This window comes from Schistocerca nitens, chromosome 1 (genome assembly GCF_023898315.1).
Source record: "Schistocerca nitens isolate TAMUIC-IGC-003100 chromosome 1, iqSchNite1.1, whole genome shotgun sequence".
Classification (NCBI taxonomy): domain Eukaryota; kingdom Metazoa; phylum Arthropoda; class Insecta; order Orthoptera; family Acrididae; genus Schistocerca; species Schistocerca nitens.
The window spans coordinates 682,612,924-682,632,807 of record NC_064614.1 but is presented as its reverse complement, the minus strand read 5'-3'; the positions used below and the strand labels follow the sequence as shown (position 1 = coordinate 682,632,807).

Here is a 19,884-nt window from a genome sequence, read left to right as displayed (position 1 = left end):
ATGATGTGACTTACCGAACGAAAGCGCTGGCAGGTCGATAGACACACAAACAAACACAAACACACACACAAAATTCAAGCTTTCGCAGCAAACTGTTGCCTCATCAGGAAAGAGGGGAAGGAGAGGGAAAGACGAAAGGATGTGGGTTTTAAGGGAGAGGGTAAGGAGTCATTCCAATCCCGGGAGCGGAAAGACTTACCTTAGGGGGAAAAAAGGACAGGTATACACTCGCACACGCACACATATCCATCCACACATATACAGACACAAGCAGACATATTTAAAGACCTTTTTAAAAAGGAGAAGGTGAATACAAAGTGAAACTACTGGCAAAAACAGTAAGAGAAAATAAGACAACAGAAAAGATTTTGAAATGCAACAGTGACAATAACAAACATAGTTGTTGGGTTCAAATTACTGATATCAATATAATAGAGGGAAACATTCCACGTGGAATGTTTCCCTATATATATATATATATATATATATATATATATATATATATATATATATATATATATATATATATATAAACAAAGATGATGTGACTCACCAAATGAAAGTGCTGGCAGGTCGACAGACACACAAACAAACACAAACATACACACAAAATTCAAGCTTTCGCAACAAACTGTTGCCTCATCAGGAAAGAGGGAAGGAGAGGGAAAGACGAAAAGATGTGGGTTTTAAGGGAGAGGGTAAGGAGTCATTCCAATCCCGGGAGCGGAAAGACTTACCTTAGGGGGAAAAAAGGACGGGTATAGACTCGCACACACACACATATCCATCCACACATATACAGACACAAGCAGACATATATATATATATATATATATATATATATATATATATATATATATATATTCCCACGTGGGAAAAATCCTCAATCTTTCCTCTCCCACATCCACACCGGCTGTTCAGAGCATCCTCCTACAGGCCAACCGCAAATTAGAACAGCATGCCACCCTCCACCTCAAAGAACTATCCAATCTCCTGGTTTCCCACCTCCAGAAAGGCAACTCCCTCATCCTTCACAACCTTTCCAGCAAACCTCAACCTCCTCTCATTGCACACAGACCCAGTCTCTCCCATGTACTCAATCTCCCACTTCCAGCTCCACTCCCCCCAAAACCTCAAAATTCCAATCAACACAATCTGGAACCACAACACCCCAATTCAGTAGTTAACCTTTCCTCCAAACCTCTCTCCCAATCCGAAACCTCAGTCCTATCCAAAGGCCTCACCTTCAGCTCCCCTCCCAGATTCACCCAAACAGCCCTTGTCAAAGATTTACTGTCCTACACCCGTACTCTGCTGGAAATATCACTTTGCCACGAAGAAAAATGATCCTAATCCTACTCCTAATGGTCCAACTCCCCAAAACACTATCCAAATTGAACCCTGCCTGGAACAGTTCCGTCCTCCGTCACACTGGGACCCACCCCCTCGTCCTCAAAATCACCCTCTCCAAACTTTCCAGGAATTTCTGACTTCCAGCCTTGCCTCTCAATCCTTCTTAAAAAATCTTAATTCTACTCCCAACATCACCACTGCTGAAGCCCATGCTATCCGTGATCTGAAGGCTGACCGATCCATCGTCATTCTTCCGGCGGACAAGGGTTCCACGACCGTGGTACTTGATCGTCGGGAGTATGTGGCTGAGGGACTGCGTCAGCTTTCAGACAACACTACATACAAAGTTTGCCAAGGTAATCCCATTCCTGATGTCCAGGCGGAGCTTCAAGGAATCCTCAGAACCTTAGGCCCCCTACAAAATCTTTCACCTGACTCCATCAACAGGCCCCCTACAAAACCTTTCACCTGACTCCATCAACCTCCTGACCCCACCAACACCCCGCCCTACCTTCTACCTTCTTCCTAAAATTCACAAACCCAATCATCCCAGCCGTCCCATTGTAGCTGGCTACCAAGCCCCCACAGAATGTATCTCTGCCTACGTAGATCAACACCTTCAACCCATTACCTGCAGTCTCCCATCCTTCATCAAAGACACCAACCACTTTCTCGAATGCCTGGAATCCCTACCCAGTCTGTTACCCCCAGAAACCATCCTTGTAACCATTGATGCCACTTCCTTATACACAAATATTCCGCACGTCCAGGGCCTCGCTGCGATGGAGCACTTCCTTTCACGCCTATCACCTGTCACCCTACCTAAAACCTCTTTCCTCATTACTTTAGCCAGCTTCATCCTGACCCACAACTTCTTCACTTTCGAAGGCCAGACATACCAACAATTAAAGGAACAGCCATGGGTACCAGGATGGCCCCCTCGTACACCAACCTATTCATGGGTCGCTTAGAGGAAGCCTTCTTGGTTACCCAGGCCTGCCAACCCAAAATTTGGTACAGATTTATTGATGACATCTTCATGATCTGGACTCACAGTGAAGAAGAACTCCAGAATTTCCTCTCCAACCTCAACTCCTTTGGTTCCATCAGATTCACCTGGTCCTACTCCAAATCCCATGCCACTTTTCTTGACGTTGACCTCCACCTGTCCAAAGGCCAGCTTCACACGTCCGTCCACATCAAACCCACCAACAAGCAACAGTACCTCCATTATGACAGCTGCCACCCATTCCACATCAAACGGTCCCTTCCCTACAGCCTAGGTCTTCGTGGCAAACGAATCAGCTCCAGTCCGGAATCCCTGAACCATTACACCAACAACCTGAAAACAGCTTTCACATCCCACAACTACCCTCCCGACCTGGTACAGAAGCAAATAACCAGAGCCACTTCCTCATCTCCTCAAACCCAGAACCTCCCACAGAAGAACCACAAAAGTGCCCCACTTGTGACAGGATACTTTCCGGGACTGGATCAGACTCTGAATGTGGCTCTCCAGCAGGGATACGACTTCCTCAAATCCTGCCCTGAAATGAGATCCATCCTTCATGAAATCCTCCCCACTCCACCAAGAGTGTCTTTCCGCCATCCACCTAACCTTCGTAACCTCTTAGTTCATCCCTATGAAATCCCCAAACCACCTTCCCTACCCTCTGGCTCCTACCCTTGTAACCGCCCCCGGTGTAAAACCTGTCCCATGCACCCTCCCACCACCACCTACTCCAGTCCTGTAACCCGGAAGGTGTACACGATCAAAGGCAGAGCCACGTGTGAAAGCACCCACGTGATTTACCAACTGACCTGCCTACACTGTGAAGCTTTCTATGTGGGAATGACCAGCAACAAACTGTCCATTCGCATGAATGGACACAGGCAGACAGTGTTTGTTGGTAATGAGGATCACCATGTGGCTAAACATGCCTTGGTGCATGGCCAGCACATCTTGGCACAGTGTTACACCGTCCGGGTTATCTGGATACTTCCCACTAACACCAACCTGTCAGAACTCTGGAGATGGGAACTTGCCCTTCAGTATATCCTCTCTTCTCGTTATCCGCCAGGCCTCAATCTCCGCTAATTTTAATTTGCCACTGCTCATACCTCACTTGTCCTTCAACAACATCTTTGCCTCTGTACTTCTGCCTCGACTGACATCTCTGCCGAATCTCTTTGCCTTTACAAATGTCTGCTTGTGTCTGTGGATGTGTGGTTGGCTATGTGTGTGTGTGCGCGAGTGCATACCTGTCCTTTTTTCCCCCTAAGGTAAGTCTTTCCGCTCCCGGGATTGGAATGACTCCTTACCCTCTCCCTTAAAACCCACATCCTTTCGTCTTTCCCTCTTTCCTGATGAAGGAACCGTTTGTAGCGAAAGCTTGAATTTCGTGTGTGTGTTTGTGTGTCTATCGACCTGCCAGCACTTTCGTTCGGTAAGTCACATCCCTTTGTTTATATATATATATATATGATGTGACTTACCAAAGATGATGTGACTTACCAAATGAAAGTGCTGGCAGGTCGACAGACACACAAACGAACACAAACACACACACAACCATAACTATATATATATATATATATATATATATATATATATATATATATATATATATACCTCAGCAAACACTGGCCTGTGACAGATTAAATCACAGTTTTAAACAAATTAGAAAACTTTACAATAGCTAACAGTTTTTGTAGGAAAAACAGAACCCTTGGTGGCTCCTGTATCATGGTTAATAACTTGTTAGAATATAAAGAAAGACACTATTTTAATTTACTTAACGAAGGACTTATATTTGAAAGTTGCTGTGTAGAGCTATAACAACATAATATTATTATTATCACCTCATTATTCAGGATTCTGGGTAGTGAGGCGACTAAATTATTTTTTAGAGAAATTCCAGTGTGTCCTACAGAAACCCACAAAAAAAAGGGGGAAAAATTGTAATTGTTACTGATTTTAACATAAATACAGCTAGTGAAACAAGCTTGTCAACCAGGTTTGTTGACTGAATTCAAGAATATGGCTTTAGACTAAATTTAATTGATGTCACCAAAGTAAGTGAGCGAACTGCAGCGTGTACAAACAATATTGTAACAAACAATACATTTAATGACATTACCAAATTCTCATTAGACCTAGGTATCTCAGATCACTCAGCTTTGCTTATTGAATTACTAAAAATAAATAAAGAAAGTGGAAGGTGGTGTTTGATGAAAAGACTGTTCAGTGAAGAAAGCTGACACATGTTCTGTCGTAGACTGTGCATGGTAAATTGGTCATTGCAACATGAAAGCTCATCTTCAAAAAGATTTTGACAAGTTTTTAAACATCTTTTTACATGTTTTCAATTAAACTTTTCCACCTATAGTCTGTCACAGAAAGGCAAGTAGTAAACTAAAGTGGATTACTACTGGCATAGTAATATCTAGTAGTAGAAAGAAGCAGCTACATGCTGAGCTGAAATCCAGTAACAGTACTGAGTTCATTAACTATGTTAAATCATATTAAAAAATACTGTATTTAAGAAGGTAGTCAAAGTGGCAAAGGAAATGGCAAATACTAAATTTATCAAAAAGCAGAGTGGTCAGATCTGAACTTGGAATCAATCCTAGCCACCAAGAAATTTCTAAAAGACAAAATAATTACAAATCCTGCTCAAATATCAGACAATTTTAACAAATTTTTTGTAATGGTAACAAAATCTGAAGTTGATGCAGATGCAGACTCCTATGAAGATATGTACGTTTATTTGGGTCAAGTCAAAATTTCACAAAGCAACTGTAAAAGATGTAGAAAAATCTATATTAAAGCTAAAACATAAACATTTTATGGGAGTGGATGAAATACCTGCCAAAGTAATCAAAGCAGCTTCAGTTATAATAGCACACCCACTGTCTGGAATAATTGATCAATCACTTGAAGAAGGCTACTTTCCAGACATTCTACAATATGCAGAAATGAAACCATTATTTAAAAAAGGCTCCAAAGAAGATATGAGAAATTACCATCCAATTTCCCTTCTTCCTGTGTTTTCTAAAATATTTGAAATGATTGTTGCCATCCAAATTCAAAATTTCTGTCATAAATTTAATGTAATATCAGAAAATCAATTTGGTTTCCAAAAGGCAAAAGTACAATCTGCGCAATTAATGAGTTCATAAATAAACTTAGGTCCACTTTAGATAAATCACAAAAAGCTATGGGTATCTTCTTGTGACTTATCCAAAGCAAATTATATAAAATGCAAAAATACATAATTATGGGCAGTGCCTTATACTAGTTTAAGTCATATTTGACAAAGAGACAGCAAAGGGTAGTCGTAAAATGAGACAAAGGAAAGTACTCCTCAAAATGGAGAACTATCTGACAGAGATTACCACAAGGATCAATTCTAGGCCCAATACTTCTTCTTTTTATACATAAATGACTTACCCATAAATATAAATCATCATTCAGTTTCATTCGTTGATGAAACATCAGAACTGATAGAAAATAAAAATGCAGAAGAAATTCACGAAAATATCATTACAACTAGAGAAAATCTAGGTGTGTGGTTCTATCCTAATGGCCTAAAACTAAATATTTCAAAAACATAGCTTATGTAGTTTAAGACAAAAAAAAAAGATATTCAAATTATTTGAATAAATGATATTCAAATTATGCACAGAAGCTGGAACTAAACAAAGTAGAATATGTTAAATTTTTAGGAATGCAGTTGGACAGAAATCTATCACGGTCCTCATACATAGACTATTTAAAAAGCAATCTGAACAGTATTTGAAGAAGGTAGCATACCATAGCTACTTTGAGGCAATAGTGAGACACGGCATTGTCTTTTTGGCAAGTGCTAGCAATTTGACAAGAATATTAAATTTACAGAAAGAAATCATGAGGAACATGTGTAGTGCAAAGTCAAGTGAATATTGTCGGCCACTATTAAGAGACCTAAATATATTAAGGGGACCACACCCTGCCTGTCTAACTCATGTTAATTTAGGCTAGTATTTGACCAATTTGTGAAAAAAACTATTTGATGCAGGACCTTCATACTTTTACTGTATGTTACATGATGCTAATAGAGTCAATTTTACTAAAATCTACTTTATCCATTTTATAGTTTATAAGAAATACTTTTGTAAATTTATTAACAAAAAATATTAAGTTTTTTCTGCAGAAAATATTTTTTGTGAACTTCCTAATGGCGGAATATTAATGAATGTAGTACCAGAGGTGGCTTTTTATGTTATGCAGAGTCTCTGAAAATTTCATTCATTTATCTGTGATGGTTTCTGATATAATGGGGCATATGTACTGAAAATTTTAGTTTGTGGGAAATAGACTTTAACGAAAAAACTTTTGAAATTTTGACTTTAAAGAAAAAACTTTTGAAATTTGTTACTTACAGTTACTTAAAACTGTCCTGCTGCATATGATGGCTCTTCTTTGGCCTATCGCAGGCCTTCCAGCTTCTTTTTCACCTTCCTGGATGTTTATCTTGCTTTCTTGGCCTTATTAAATGCAGACCTGTCTGCGTCGGCTATCCTCATTTTATCACAATGTTGGAGCCCAATGATCGTATTTTCACCAGGATTAATTCCCAGCTTTTTCAGTACCCAACACTTTCCAGTATTACCACAATTGATTATAATAACAGCATCATGAACTCCTAGTTTCATTGAATGCATGCCTACAAATACATTTTTAGGAAGGTGGTTCCAAATTATGCTGTTGAAACATTCATTTGGGTTCTGTGTCTGCCCATGCAGACATTTCCTTGGAAGGTCAGGATGAGCCAAACCTGTGAAAATAGGTTTAATTGCTGTAATGACAGCAGCAGGAAGAGAATGCTGGTGAGAATAAGATTCTCCAGTTACCTGAGCCCTATTGTATTTGCACCACGAATTTTCTCCTCATAGACACAATCCATGACATGGCTTATCATCAGTACAGGACTTATGGAAGAATATGGCCCAAACATCTCTCTTCATTCCCTCCAGATTTTCTTTATTTCTCCTAATTGCCTGCCCATAGTATACCTGCAAGTTTTCTATTTCAGTTTTAGTTAACCTACCGTGTGCGGTCAACAATTTTCAACCTCCAATTTTTTTTTTTCCTTTCATATCAACAGTTAGTTTTCTTAGCCTTGTTCCCAAATGTTTTTGAACATGGCCTACACATTCTATTTTGCTAATAATGGCATCTCCATATGGCTTAGAGTTCACCACATTGTTGTATGCCTTACTGTCACCATCACCCAAATATTTGGTGTACCGTACCCCTCTTGTTTCTACGGAGTGATGAAGTATTTGTTGTACTCCATGAACTTCCAAATCACCACTTGTTTCTCCACAATTAGCCACACAGTTGTGTTCTTTATGGTCATTGACTTTACAACATTTGCAATATTTAGACATTATCTCCACATATAACACTTCACCGTTGTCTACATTCATGGCAGTCACTACTCCACTCAGAGAAGTATGTCCTCTTTTCTGCCAACTTCCATCAAGTGCAACTGCAATATCCGAACATCCATCATTTTCTTCCATTGCTTCCCTAGCAGCCAGTTTCTTGCTTTCCTCACTGACCTCACATACAGCTTTCTCTAATATTGCAGTCAGTTTTTCAAATTTATTTGGTAGTTATTCGTAACTGAACAAAATGTTCTCCCTGCAGCCATGCCTTTGCCAATGAATCGTAAGGCATAAGCTAATCTAGTTTTGATTTCCTGAGGGCGACTTGCATCTGCTTTTGAAGAACTCATAAATGACATAACAGCTGAGCATTTAATGTAAATTAAATCCAAAGCAAGTGCTAGGCCTTTTCTCCCACTGGCACTCTCACAAATTTTCACACTCTGTGACTCACCACACTGTCTACATTGTACAAATTTAGAAATTACATTGATAATATTCTCAAATTTATAATAATGTTACTGCACCCCTTGTCACTTACAGTTAATTCGTTGTAACTCTCTTGAAATGGTGAGAGCTTCTTTGATGCTGCACTTGTTGAAGAATTACAATTAGGAACATCGTTGCCAGGTGGCATAACCTCTTGTACAGAAAGCTTTCTAAACATGTTTCCTCTAAATTGTCATTTCTTGAAAATGCCTTTATGTTTCGTCATCTTCAATAAACACAACAAAACACACGTAAACAAGCACTGCAAATGTAAGTATGGTAACTACTCGTAACCACACTTGAACAAAACCAACTGCATATATGAAAGCGTGTTGTTTACAAACAGCAGAAACAAAAGAATAACGACCGTTGCATTCCAAGGATAGCCAACACACTCGAGAGAGAAAAAAAATCCCTAATGTGCAATGTACGGGATATAAAGATCTAAAATATATGCAGAAAAGTGGGTGACAGAAAAGTGGGTGTGGCACATAAACACACGTGGTAGGAAAATGCTCTTTAAATGCTTCACACACCAGCAAAATATTTTTCAGAGTACTTAAATAAAACCTTAATGTATCGAAATATGATGAAAACCAAAAATCAATTTTTTTCGACCTGAACCACGGTGTGGTCCCCTTGAGTGTTCACTCACTGTATTTGTATGAAATAATTCTTTTCACAAATAATAATCCAGAGTTGTTTGCTCCAGATGACTACCGGTATGGATATGAAACTAGAAACAAAGAAAGTTTCATGTTTCCTACACATTGACTCAAGTTTTTTGGGCAGACCCCATAATATGTATCATTTATTGCATTTACGGGCCTTTATGCCTACAGCACAATAAAAAGGATACAGAACACAATATAAAAAGAAGACAAACAAACTGCACATTATAAAAATTTGTAAAGTTACACATTACAAAAAGAAAAAAGCACCAGTTAGTCACAGTCTCAGTATAGGAAACATTTATTGCAGGTGGTGGTACATTGCTGTCGGTGTTGGTCCCCAGCCTCATCTTGTACTGCTGTTGGCTCCACTTGTTTGACTATTGCCAGTACCTGAGGCTTCCATTGTGTCCTTGGTCGTCCCTGTGGGCATCTCCCAGCAGATTGAGAAAGAAGAACACAGTTATGGAGGGAACAACCAGCTCGGAAGATGTGGCCAAACCACTGTATCCTCTTCTGCCCTGATATTCGTCCGATGTTTGGTAAAGGTCTTCTTTTGTTCTTTGTTCCCATTTACCATGAGTGGTATTGTAGATGGGTCCATATATCGTTCAAAATACCTTCCTTTCGAACGCACAAATTGCTTCTTCAGTTGTTGAAGTTTCTCAGGTTTCACAACCATATTAAAGTACAGCCATACTAATGTCATCTACAGCCGAATCTTGGTTTTTAGCAAAATCAGCTGAGATTGAAATAGATTGTTTAGGCTGAAGAAAATGTGATTAGTGTTTGTTATTCGCTGCTGCACCTCTTTTGTCTTTTCACTTTTATTTATCAGTATGTATCCCAGGTATTTGAATTCTCTTAGTTGTTCGAAGGCAAGGCCGTCAACAATAATGGAGGGCAGAGGAGCTTGATGTTGCGAGATGACGAGATATTTTGTTTTACTCTCATTCACTACCAGCCTTATTTGTTTCGCATTACACAGGAATCTTAAAGTGTCAGCATTCACTTTCTCCTGGGTGTTGCCAAGGATCACATCTTCAGCAAATGCCTGGATTGTGTCTGTTCTCGCCATCTCCATTTCTCTGTTTCGACCAGCCTTGCGGCTTACTTTTTCCAAGGCCAAGTTGAATAGTATTGACATCAATGGATCTCCTTGTCACAATCTATTTTGAATACCGGGTGGTGGTGATAGTTGGCTGCTGAACGTTACTTGGCAGTTTGATTGGGAGTATCAAGCTGCTATCAGTCAATGTATTTAGGTGAAATGTCGAGTTCTTCTAATGTTTTCCTTAGCATAGAGCAGTCAGTGCTGTCATACACTTGTTTAAAATCAATGAAGATAAAGTGTAGTTCCCAATGAAAGTCGAAAAATTTTTCTGTTAGCTGCCTCAAGGTAAATATGTGATCAAGAGTTGACATCCAGAGTTGAAGCCACATTGATAAGGACCTATAATTTCTTCAGCCAATGGTTTCAAGCATTTAGGAGCAGCATTGTAAATACTTTGTACCCGATCCCAAATAGTGAAATCCTGCGGTAGTTGGATTCTTGTGTGGCATCTCCCTTCTTGAAGATGGGACATATAACTACACCCTTCCATTCTTAAGGAATTTTTTCCACTGTCCAGATGGTAGATGTTAATCGTTTCAGTGCCTCCGTCAATGCTTCACTCCCTAGGCGTAGCATCTTAGCTGTGATACCACTACCATCTGGAGCCTTGTTGTTCTTGAGGGCCTTTAGCTCAACACTGATTTCTTCCTCTGATGGCTTAGGGATTTCCTCTGTACCAAATAGGACCCATATCTGAGTTATCAACACTGTTGGGCTGCCATAGTCCAATAAACACTCAAAACTGTTTTTTTTTTTTTTTTTTTTTTTTTTTTTTTTTTTTTTTTTTTTTAAATAGGTTTGCCTGCTCTAATGGTGATACCACTTCACCAGTCTCACTCGTTAAAACCAATGTATGTTGCTGGTACTCACCTCTGGCAAATCCTGAGGCCCAGAAGAAAGACCATGATGACAATATATGGAGACGAAAATATGCACCAAGTTAAAAAAGACGAGTTTTCAAAAGATTGAAACTGATTCAATAAAAAGAAAATTATATAGCACTCTGGTGCCAAAATGCTATTACTCTATTGATGAATTTTTTAATGATGATCTGACCACTGGAGTAGGATAAAAATTAATAGTATATATATTCAGATATTTTATAGTTCTAGTAAATGTTGTATTCCAAGCACAATCTATTATAGTTACAAGCTTGACAAGCCTCCTGTGCACTAAATCAATGATGTAACATGTATGTTATGAGACAGTCAAATTCTGATCCTTATCCTGAGATCAGTGAGAAACTTACCATCAGGATGGATGGTCACAAAGTAGATGAAGTTAAGGAATTCTGCTACCTAGGCAGCAAAATAACCGATGACAGATGGAGCAAGGAGGATGTCAAAAGCAGACTAGCACTAGCAAAAAGGGCATTACTGGCGAAGAGAAATCTATTACTATCAAACATAGGCCTTAATTTGAGGAAGAAATTTCTAAGAATGTACATTTGCAGCACAGCATTGTATAGTAGTGATACATGGATTGTGAGAAAACTGGAACAGAAGAGAACAGAAGCATTTGAGATGTGGTGCTACAGATGAATGTTGAAAATTAGGTGGGCTGATACGGTAAGGAATGAGGAGGTTCTGCACAGAATGGGAGAGGAAAGGAAAGGAATATGTGGAAAACAATGACTAGGGGAAGGGACAGGATGATCAGACATCTGTTAAAACATCAGGGAATGACTTCTATGGGACTAGAGGGAGCTGTAGAGGGCAAAAATGGCAGAGGATTACAGAGATTGGAATACATCCAGCAAATAATTGAGAACCCAGGTTACAAATGCTACTCTGAGATGAAGAGGCTGGCACAGAAAAGGAATTCGTGGCGAGCTGCATCAAACCATTCAGAATACAGAATTTCTAAATTCAGTTGTAAAAGCACAAAATATTGAAAATAAATTTTTGTTGCCACCTGGAAGCCATTAGAAAGACAGCTTGCAACTGGGACCATGACCATGAACCAGGATATCCATCTAGTAGATGGATGACTCAATTTCAGTGAATTATGAACAGGATTAAATTTCAATGAGTTATGAACCGAGATTTAATTAAAGATTATACAGTAGTTAGAAATAGGTGTATGGGTTGCAAGCTATAAAAGTAATGAGACTGACTTACTTGTAACTATGAATTTTGTAGTTTTTACATGTCATAGGTATAAAGTTGTCATGAAGATGATTTTATTTTATCCCCCCCCCCCCCCCCGCCCCCCCCCCCAGTCTTCATAGTAGTTGTGGGAGGCCTATACTTGAATACCTCTCAGCTCATTACTTTTGAATTTTTTTCAAACTACCAAAATGACCCCTTTTGAAATAATTCTTGAGCGCTAGGGAAAAAAAAGTAGTCACAGGTACTACTTGTGAACAGAGATACTGAGAAATCGCAGGAATGCTATTTAGTACCAAAAATTCATTGATGGAAATTACTGTGTGACAGGGAGAATTCTCACAGTGTAACATCCAAGATTATGCAGTGTCTTTTTGCACATGTATTTTTTCCCCTCAACATTAAAAATAAATAAATAAATAAAAAAGGACCAGTCATTTGAGTTTGGTTTTGAACAGTCTACCTTTCCTAAGACGGGGAGAGTTTGCAATATGCTGCTCCCAGCTGTGCATTATATGATATTTGGGTGTAAATGATTTCTTGTGTGACTCAAAATTTCTGAGTCTCTCTGGAGGTGGTCCTGAAGAGCAAGACACACATTCTCATGATTTTCCTTCTGTCCAATTCTGAAGTTCCCTGGAACATTCATTGCGTACACTTTTCCCATGTTCACACCATGTGTTAAAATTCAGTGGATACCAAACACGTTTAAACTTTGATCATTCATACCATCTGTTTACTATCAAACCTCATAAGACACTAGCAGTTTCACCAAACTTAGCCAAAATTTGATAAGCAGAGTGTGTTGCTTGTACCTCTCATGTTCCATATTGATAATACACTTAACAAGCACAATTTTGCTTCAGATGCTCTCAGAACTCTTCCAGCAACTGTAGCAAATTCAAACTAATATTGAGTAAGGGCACATTTCAACCTAACTGCTGGTTGGAAGAGGAGGAGGAGGAGGTGAAGGTGGCAACAGCATCATTGGTTCGTGCACATTGTTGCCAGTCTCATTGCTTTTCTAACACACTTTCTAAGTGAGAAAAATCATAGAGAAGGAAGAAAGGCAGAAGGTTTCCAGAAAGAAGAATACAAAAATGCATGTTAATACTAAAATTAATTCTAATTTAACCTCTTTTTGCACCATGACAACTGAAATGAGAGAGCCAGTGAGACATTTTATTGTTGTGTCTTTTAAATCTTATTTGTAGAGAAGGAAACTATGTAAGTTTGAATTGTTAGTTTAAATGATGTTAAAGTTATTAATTGATGTGTCAGAATGCTAAAGAGGCTGTGAAAGTACTGTCAGTGTTAGGTGATCGCTAAGACATCTATTTGAAAATGGGAGGAAATAATATAGTTTGCATACAGATATAAACAAAGTTTTGGAAAAAGCTAAATATTGAAGGAAAGATGGATTAGTAAAGGAGGAATTAACAGAAGATTAGGATATTAGTGTTCACATGCCACTGACAGTGCTGTTGGTAGTGATGGGAGGAATCCCAGTATTGTCTTAAGTTGACAAGGAGAAAATCAAGAAAAGGAAGAACAATAAACTGAACATAGATTCTTCGATTCTGGAAAACCAGTCACTCCAGTTCAGTGTTGACAATATTTTTTTTTATTTTAGATATTAAATATATGTTAACTATAACATGAATGTTCATTGCTGTTCTAAGAACTCCACACAAACATCAGAAATACATTACAACAGAAATGTCATACTTGGGCATACGTGAAACTTGTTGGTAATTCCTTGTTGTACTGGTAATTCCTTGTTGTACTAGTTGTTTAGTTGCTTTTAAAGTTAGTTTTAATGTAAACAAGGTGGATTAAATGTGGCAGAATTGTGGGTCACTTTTTGATGATGTGATGAAATTGAACAGATAAAAAATCCGCTCACTAAGTGGCAGGAGGAGAAAACACACGAAAAAGAGATTTTACTTATATAAGCTTTCGAAGCTAGTGGCACCTTCTTCTGGCAGAAGGGTTAAAGGTAAAGGACTGGAGAGCTTTAGGAAAAGGGACAGAGTTTGGAAAAGTTGCCCAGAACCTCGGGTCAGGGTAGACTTACTGAACAGGATGAGAAGCAGTCACCCAGAACCTTGGGTCAGGGTAGACCTACTGGACAGGATGCAAAGGAAAGTCTTTCCTTCTCATCCCATCCAGTAAGTCTCCCTTGATGCAGGGTACTGGGTGACTTTCCCGAACTCTGCCCTTTTCCTAAATATCTCCAGTCCTTTTCCTTCACCCCTCTTTCCTTCCCCTTCAATCCTTCTGCCGGAAGAAAGAGCCACTTGCTCCGAACGCTTGCATAAGTAAAACCTTTTTTTTCTGTGTGTATCTTCCTACTGCCACTTGGTGAGTTGGTTTTTTTATTTATCCATTTACATAATACTGTATATCAGTTTGAATATGAAAACAGAAATAAAGTATCTTTTAGTGAAATACTCAGAAATGCAGCTGTGTTGACTACCAAAATTTGAGAGTGTTATAGATACTTGTTTGATGGACGCCTTGAGTAGGAAGTACCATTCAAAGAAATTAATTGATTTCCCTAACTGACCCAAGTAACAGTGGACTACATACAGTGGTAATAATGAAAATAAAGACCTGCTCTATTCCAAACTAAACTGGATTTGTTGATTTCCTGTGGCGAGTGTTATGTTCAAGTACTGAATAGTGAGAATCTGGAGGTGGAGTTTGCCATTATACTTTTTTTGCCATACTATCTGGTACTGTTACGGCATGTGAGCAGGATTTATTGTTATGAAGTCCAGTACCAACATGACCCTGTATCTGGCACCAAGTGCAAATAGCCTGCAGTTGGGGAGAATCATTTCCCTGATTGATGGATGAGTGAAGGACTGGGTTTTGGCATTTCAAATTTAGTAATGACTGAGATCACAGAGTGACTTAAGCAAGCTACCAGGTAGCTTTTGTTGCTGTTGGAACTATATATGGGCTGCAAGGATGCAACTTTTCTGGTAATAGTGATAAATGAGTGTATCAGACACCACTGAATTGCAAGGTCATTGGATCAGCAGTTGGAGCCAGTTTTCCAAGAAACTGAAAAATCATGACATCAAACAAAGATTAGCCAAATGCTCTCTTCAATACAGAATTTGTTACTTTGCATGTGCTGAAAGTTAAAGGCATAATGAACTCGAAAAGTTAGTTTGAGCAGCACAATACTTTAGTAGGCATGGTCCTATGGTATGTGCTTGTCTTCATATAGTATTTAAACTGTGTTACTCAACCACTTGTAGGTGGACTTAAAGCTCAGTGGTGGACTCCAAGCCACAGTGCAACTTGTCATTTTTCATAATAACAGACATTGCCAAAAATAAAAAGAAGTGATAAGTGACAATACCAGAGAAGTAAAGTTGCTACTCACCATATAGCGGAGATGCTGAGTCGCGATAAGCACAAGAAAAAGATTCACACAATTATAGCTTTCGGCCATTAAGGCCTTTGTCAGCAGTAGACATACATATACTACAATGTAGTTTCAGCTCTCTGAGACTGCAGACGTGTGTGCAAGTTGCGTTTGCATGAGTGTGTGTATGTGTGTCTACTGCTGACAAAGGCCTTAATGGCCGAAAGCTATAATTGTGTGAATCTTTTTGTTGTGCCTATCACGACTCAGCATCTCCGCTATATGGTGAGTAGCAACTTTCCTTCTCTGGTATTGTTACATTCCATCCTGGATTTTCCATTGTTTGAAGTGATAAGTGACTTATAGAAATCCCGACACCATCTGTGAATGGAACCCCAGACTTTTGGATCCACATAGTCTGGTGCTCAACCAGTGAACGATGAAGAATTGCCATAGTTGGTGAATGTGTGATTCCCATTCCACTGTTGTTTTGCTAAACATACTGAATGATGTAATAGAGTTACAGAGCAGCCACAGTTCTGGCTGTCGTGAAGCTGGGTTGACAGTGTTTGTCCATGTACTCCTTTAGCAGTTGGGACTGCTGTTTATGCAGTTGTTGCTGCAATTACATCTGCTGTTGATGTCTTTTCTCATGCTGCCTGATGAACTGAAGGCTAGCAGGATACACTGATTGCAGTCAAGTCATCTCCATTAAGGTACAGGCATGATGGGCAATCAAATTCAGAATCTGTTTCATATTACAAGTTTGTCAGTTTATAATACATCATTCAGAGGACTGCTGCTGTTTCCTAACTGGAACATCTTTTTATGCATGAATATGAGCTGTGGAGATCACCCATCAGACATGTGGTTCACGAAATTAGCTCCACCAGCACAATTGTTGCGCCACCCTGATAATAGGTTGTAGAATTATATCTGGCCATCTAAATTTTCTGTATCTGGTCAGGATGCAAATCAGACATTTGTTATTATATAAAAGTCAACTTCTATGTGCTTTTGGAAATTTGGGATGTTAGGAAACATTTGCTTTCATGGAATGCTTGTTTACTCTACAAAATTCTCTATCAGATTATTACTAGTTAGTTACCTTTTCGTTGCCAGTTGGTAAATGACAAATGCATTTCTATTCTAATCTTATCGTGATATCTTAAAAATTTATATACTTTTTCATAAGAAATACAAATTCAGGGAATACTTTAGTGTGGATAATGTGAACTTATAAGATGTAGTATATCTTTTAAGATACAAATTTTAGGAAAACTTTTAATGTGAAATTAGAATTGCCTACATTTATGCATTTCTGTAAGCTGTGATCTTCTTAAAACAACAGGTTATAGCTGAACAATCAGTGTATATATAAAAGCAATTACAGTGGAACTTCAATTTTACATTCACTGATTTTAAGTTTTTGCTATTCCACACCATAAATTTGTAGCCCCTGTGAAAAACCACGTAAGATCAATGCTGAGCATTCCCCAATTATACATTTCTTGCTATTAAGGTTTACCTCAATTCTAAGTACTTATTCCAAGTCTCGCTTGATTTCGTCCTGTTTCCTTCCTATTGAAATTGGATGACGTGACTGAAGAAGTTATTAGTGGCACAAAATACAGATGGTTCATATCATGCGTGGTGGGGGATTTAAGGGAGTATTTTAGATCGTTATGGATAGGGGAGACGAGAGAGGAAATGCTGACGTAATCCACAGTCAGTGTTGCCAGCACAACTTGTTATGTTTAGCTTCACCACACAGTTATAATACAACTACAATTAGGTTGCAGTGGTAACGGAAAAACAAGACAGTTGATGCAAAGTGTCCTGGACCGAGCCAATATGTAATGAAAGGGTCCAGCCACCGCCTTTTCTTGTGCCACTTATAACTCAAGTCTCACATTTTCCCACGTATTTCACATGTATTGTATTCAGCAACAGTATCAATCATCAACCTTTTAAATTGAAACACTTAGGCTCGAAGAATATGCTTGGTCATAATTGAGGAAATGTAGCCCATTTCTGGCAAATGAACTATTATTGGCTGGTGACACCCAATAGGCAATGTAACTGCCATGCCACACTAAAACACGTAAAATGAGATCACCTACTGGATATGTGGATAAGGGGTTGCCCTTCGATGATGGTAGTGCAGGTAGCTGTGAAAGCATTTAGTGAAGTGTTTGAAAAAAATGTACTTTTCATGCAGATGATGTGGTATGACAGACACGGAAATAGAAAAAGGGTTTTGCAACAGCACATTTTAAAGACTTTCATGTTCAAATTTGACACTATACAGCTGCAACAACTACATACACTACTCATGTGTATACTTTGCACCACATGCACCCCACACTGTAGATCGTAAAGATTGGCAGAAGTGATAGAGGGCGTGAAGCAAAACTGTAGCACCTGAGCTTTCTTTCAAATTTACATTTTACATAGCTTACAGCAATTCACTGAGCCAACTTCTAAGAAGAGTGTAACATTAATGGTGATGAGCAGTTGAAGTACAGCTCGTAAAAATGCATTAAACAACAACTGCAATGGTGCCAAAGTTTGTCATTAAGGAAATGTTCGCATTTATGATTATGGTTTAACCACATAACTGTTATGATGTTTTTGGTTTAATTCAACATGTTCATCAGTTTTTGCTTTTTTCTGGGTGAGCACAAAGGATGATCTCTCAAAAATGTGCGTTTTGGACATGTAATTTGTGGTCATAGCATGTCCGAAAACAGCTCCATTACCTTGTACTCAGATACCAGTTTCAATTTTTTGATAAGTTTTTACTTGCTGTTATGCATCTGTGATTTTTTAAGATCAGATGGAATTCATTACCACAGATTTTATACAAAGCATTGAAGAGGACTGCGATTTTTTAATCATGTATGCCAGTTAGATGTATTTTTGCTTATATTTTGTGGGGCTTTAACATTTTTCTCGATTCTGCATTTTTCTCAATTTTGTGTTTTTTCAACTCTGGATCACACAAAAACGTAAAATAGGGGTTTCGTTGTGTTGTGTTGTGTTTTGTGTGTGTGTGTGTGTGTGTGTGTGTGTGTGTGTGTGTGTGTGTGTGTGTCTATATTTTTGTTCTGTACAGTTTTTTGTAAGGACTTAATTTTTAGGAAGATGTACCACCAACACCCAGGATGCGCATGAAACCTGATCCTCCCATCAGCTCAGAAGAAAATGCACCTCGTGCCTACAAACGTCAGCGTACTGAAATGCCTGTGCAGAGTGCTATGAGGACACCACCGAACACATCGTCTCGTGTCATGTCACCAGCACCACATCCAGCTCCGCCTCCAGTGACAACTCAGCCTCCAACACCAGCCCAGCCACCGGCGCCAGTACAAGCTCCAGTACCGCCTCCAGCTTCAGCCGCAGCTCCCAATCCAGTTAGTGTTCCAAAAGTAGCACCACCGAGTCCCGAAACCATTGCAGAAGAGTCACTTCCATTTGATATGCGCGATGAACACAGACCGAAGGAAGAACCGGCTGATTATGAATCAGACATTGAAGAAATTGAGTGCAAAGTGGTACAGAGTAGCAGCTCTCTGAACCAATTACTGCATGGAGAGAGCAGTATGCTGAGTCAGGGTTCTCCACAGAGTAAGTATTATCACTGACATGTCATTTCATATAAGAAGTAAATAATGTTTGTTACTTGTTTCAAGCTTTTTTTAATACAAATTTTAAAATTATGCATACTTCTTGACTTTTATAACCAGATAGTGTTGCTCTATCTCATAACTGACTGTTATTTTACTCTCTGCTTCCTTTTTTTGCCTGACAGGCAAACGCATAATGTAGTCCATTTCCCTGTTCCTCTGGAAGATGTAATACTTTCATAGATGGATTGGTAATGTGTGGCCTTACATTGTCCTTCATTAAGTAACCCTAGGTATTTTTGTTAGTTGTTAGTCTCCTGGAAAAGCTTATGGTATATTGTTGACATAATTGTTAGAAATTAAGATTTGGTGGAAGTATATTCATCCAATAATTTACGTTGCACTGATTGCACACTGCACTCCTGTTAACATGTTGTGTTGGGCCTTTTGATATAACTGGTGATGATTTTCAGAAGACCAATGTCATTGTTATGAGGATTCATGTTCTTCAGTAAGTGCAGCCATTCTTCTTCTGTAGAAAAGAGCATTTCAGGTTCAGCCTCTCCATCATGCACATACTGCAATATCCATTTATAGTACTGACATCAAACATTACTTTATAGGGTTTCAGTTTTAATTTGTACACAGCCCTGTCAGCAGATGCTACTGACATACAACTCTGAAGTGCTAAACTATTGAAATG

At 38.9% G+C, this 19,884-nt stretch overlaps 1 protein-coding gene across 6 annotated transcripts in view; it reads left to right on the top strand.

Moving 5' to 3' along the window:
- LOC126259293 (broad-complex core protein isoforms 1/2/3/4/5-like) overlaps positions 1–19,884 on the top strand; it is a 344,638-nt gene that overhangs the window by 62,786 nt on the left and 261,968 nt on the right. For all 6 annotated transcript variants that reach the window (XM_049955966.1, XM_049955958.1, XM_049955975.1 and 3 more), the window contains one exon: positions 18,696–19,182. In XM_049955966.1, the coding sequence (XP_049811923.1) occupies positions 18,696–19,182 (487 nt within the window). The remainder of the gene's footprint in view (positions 1–18,695; positions 19,183–19,884) is intronic.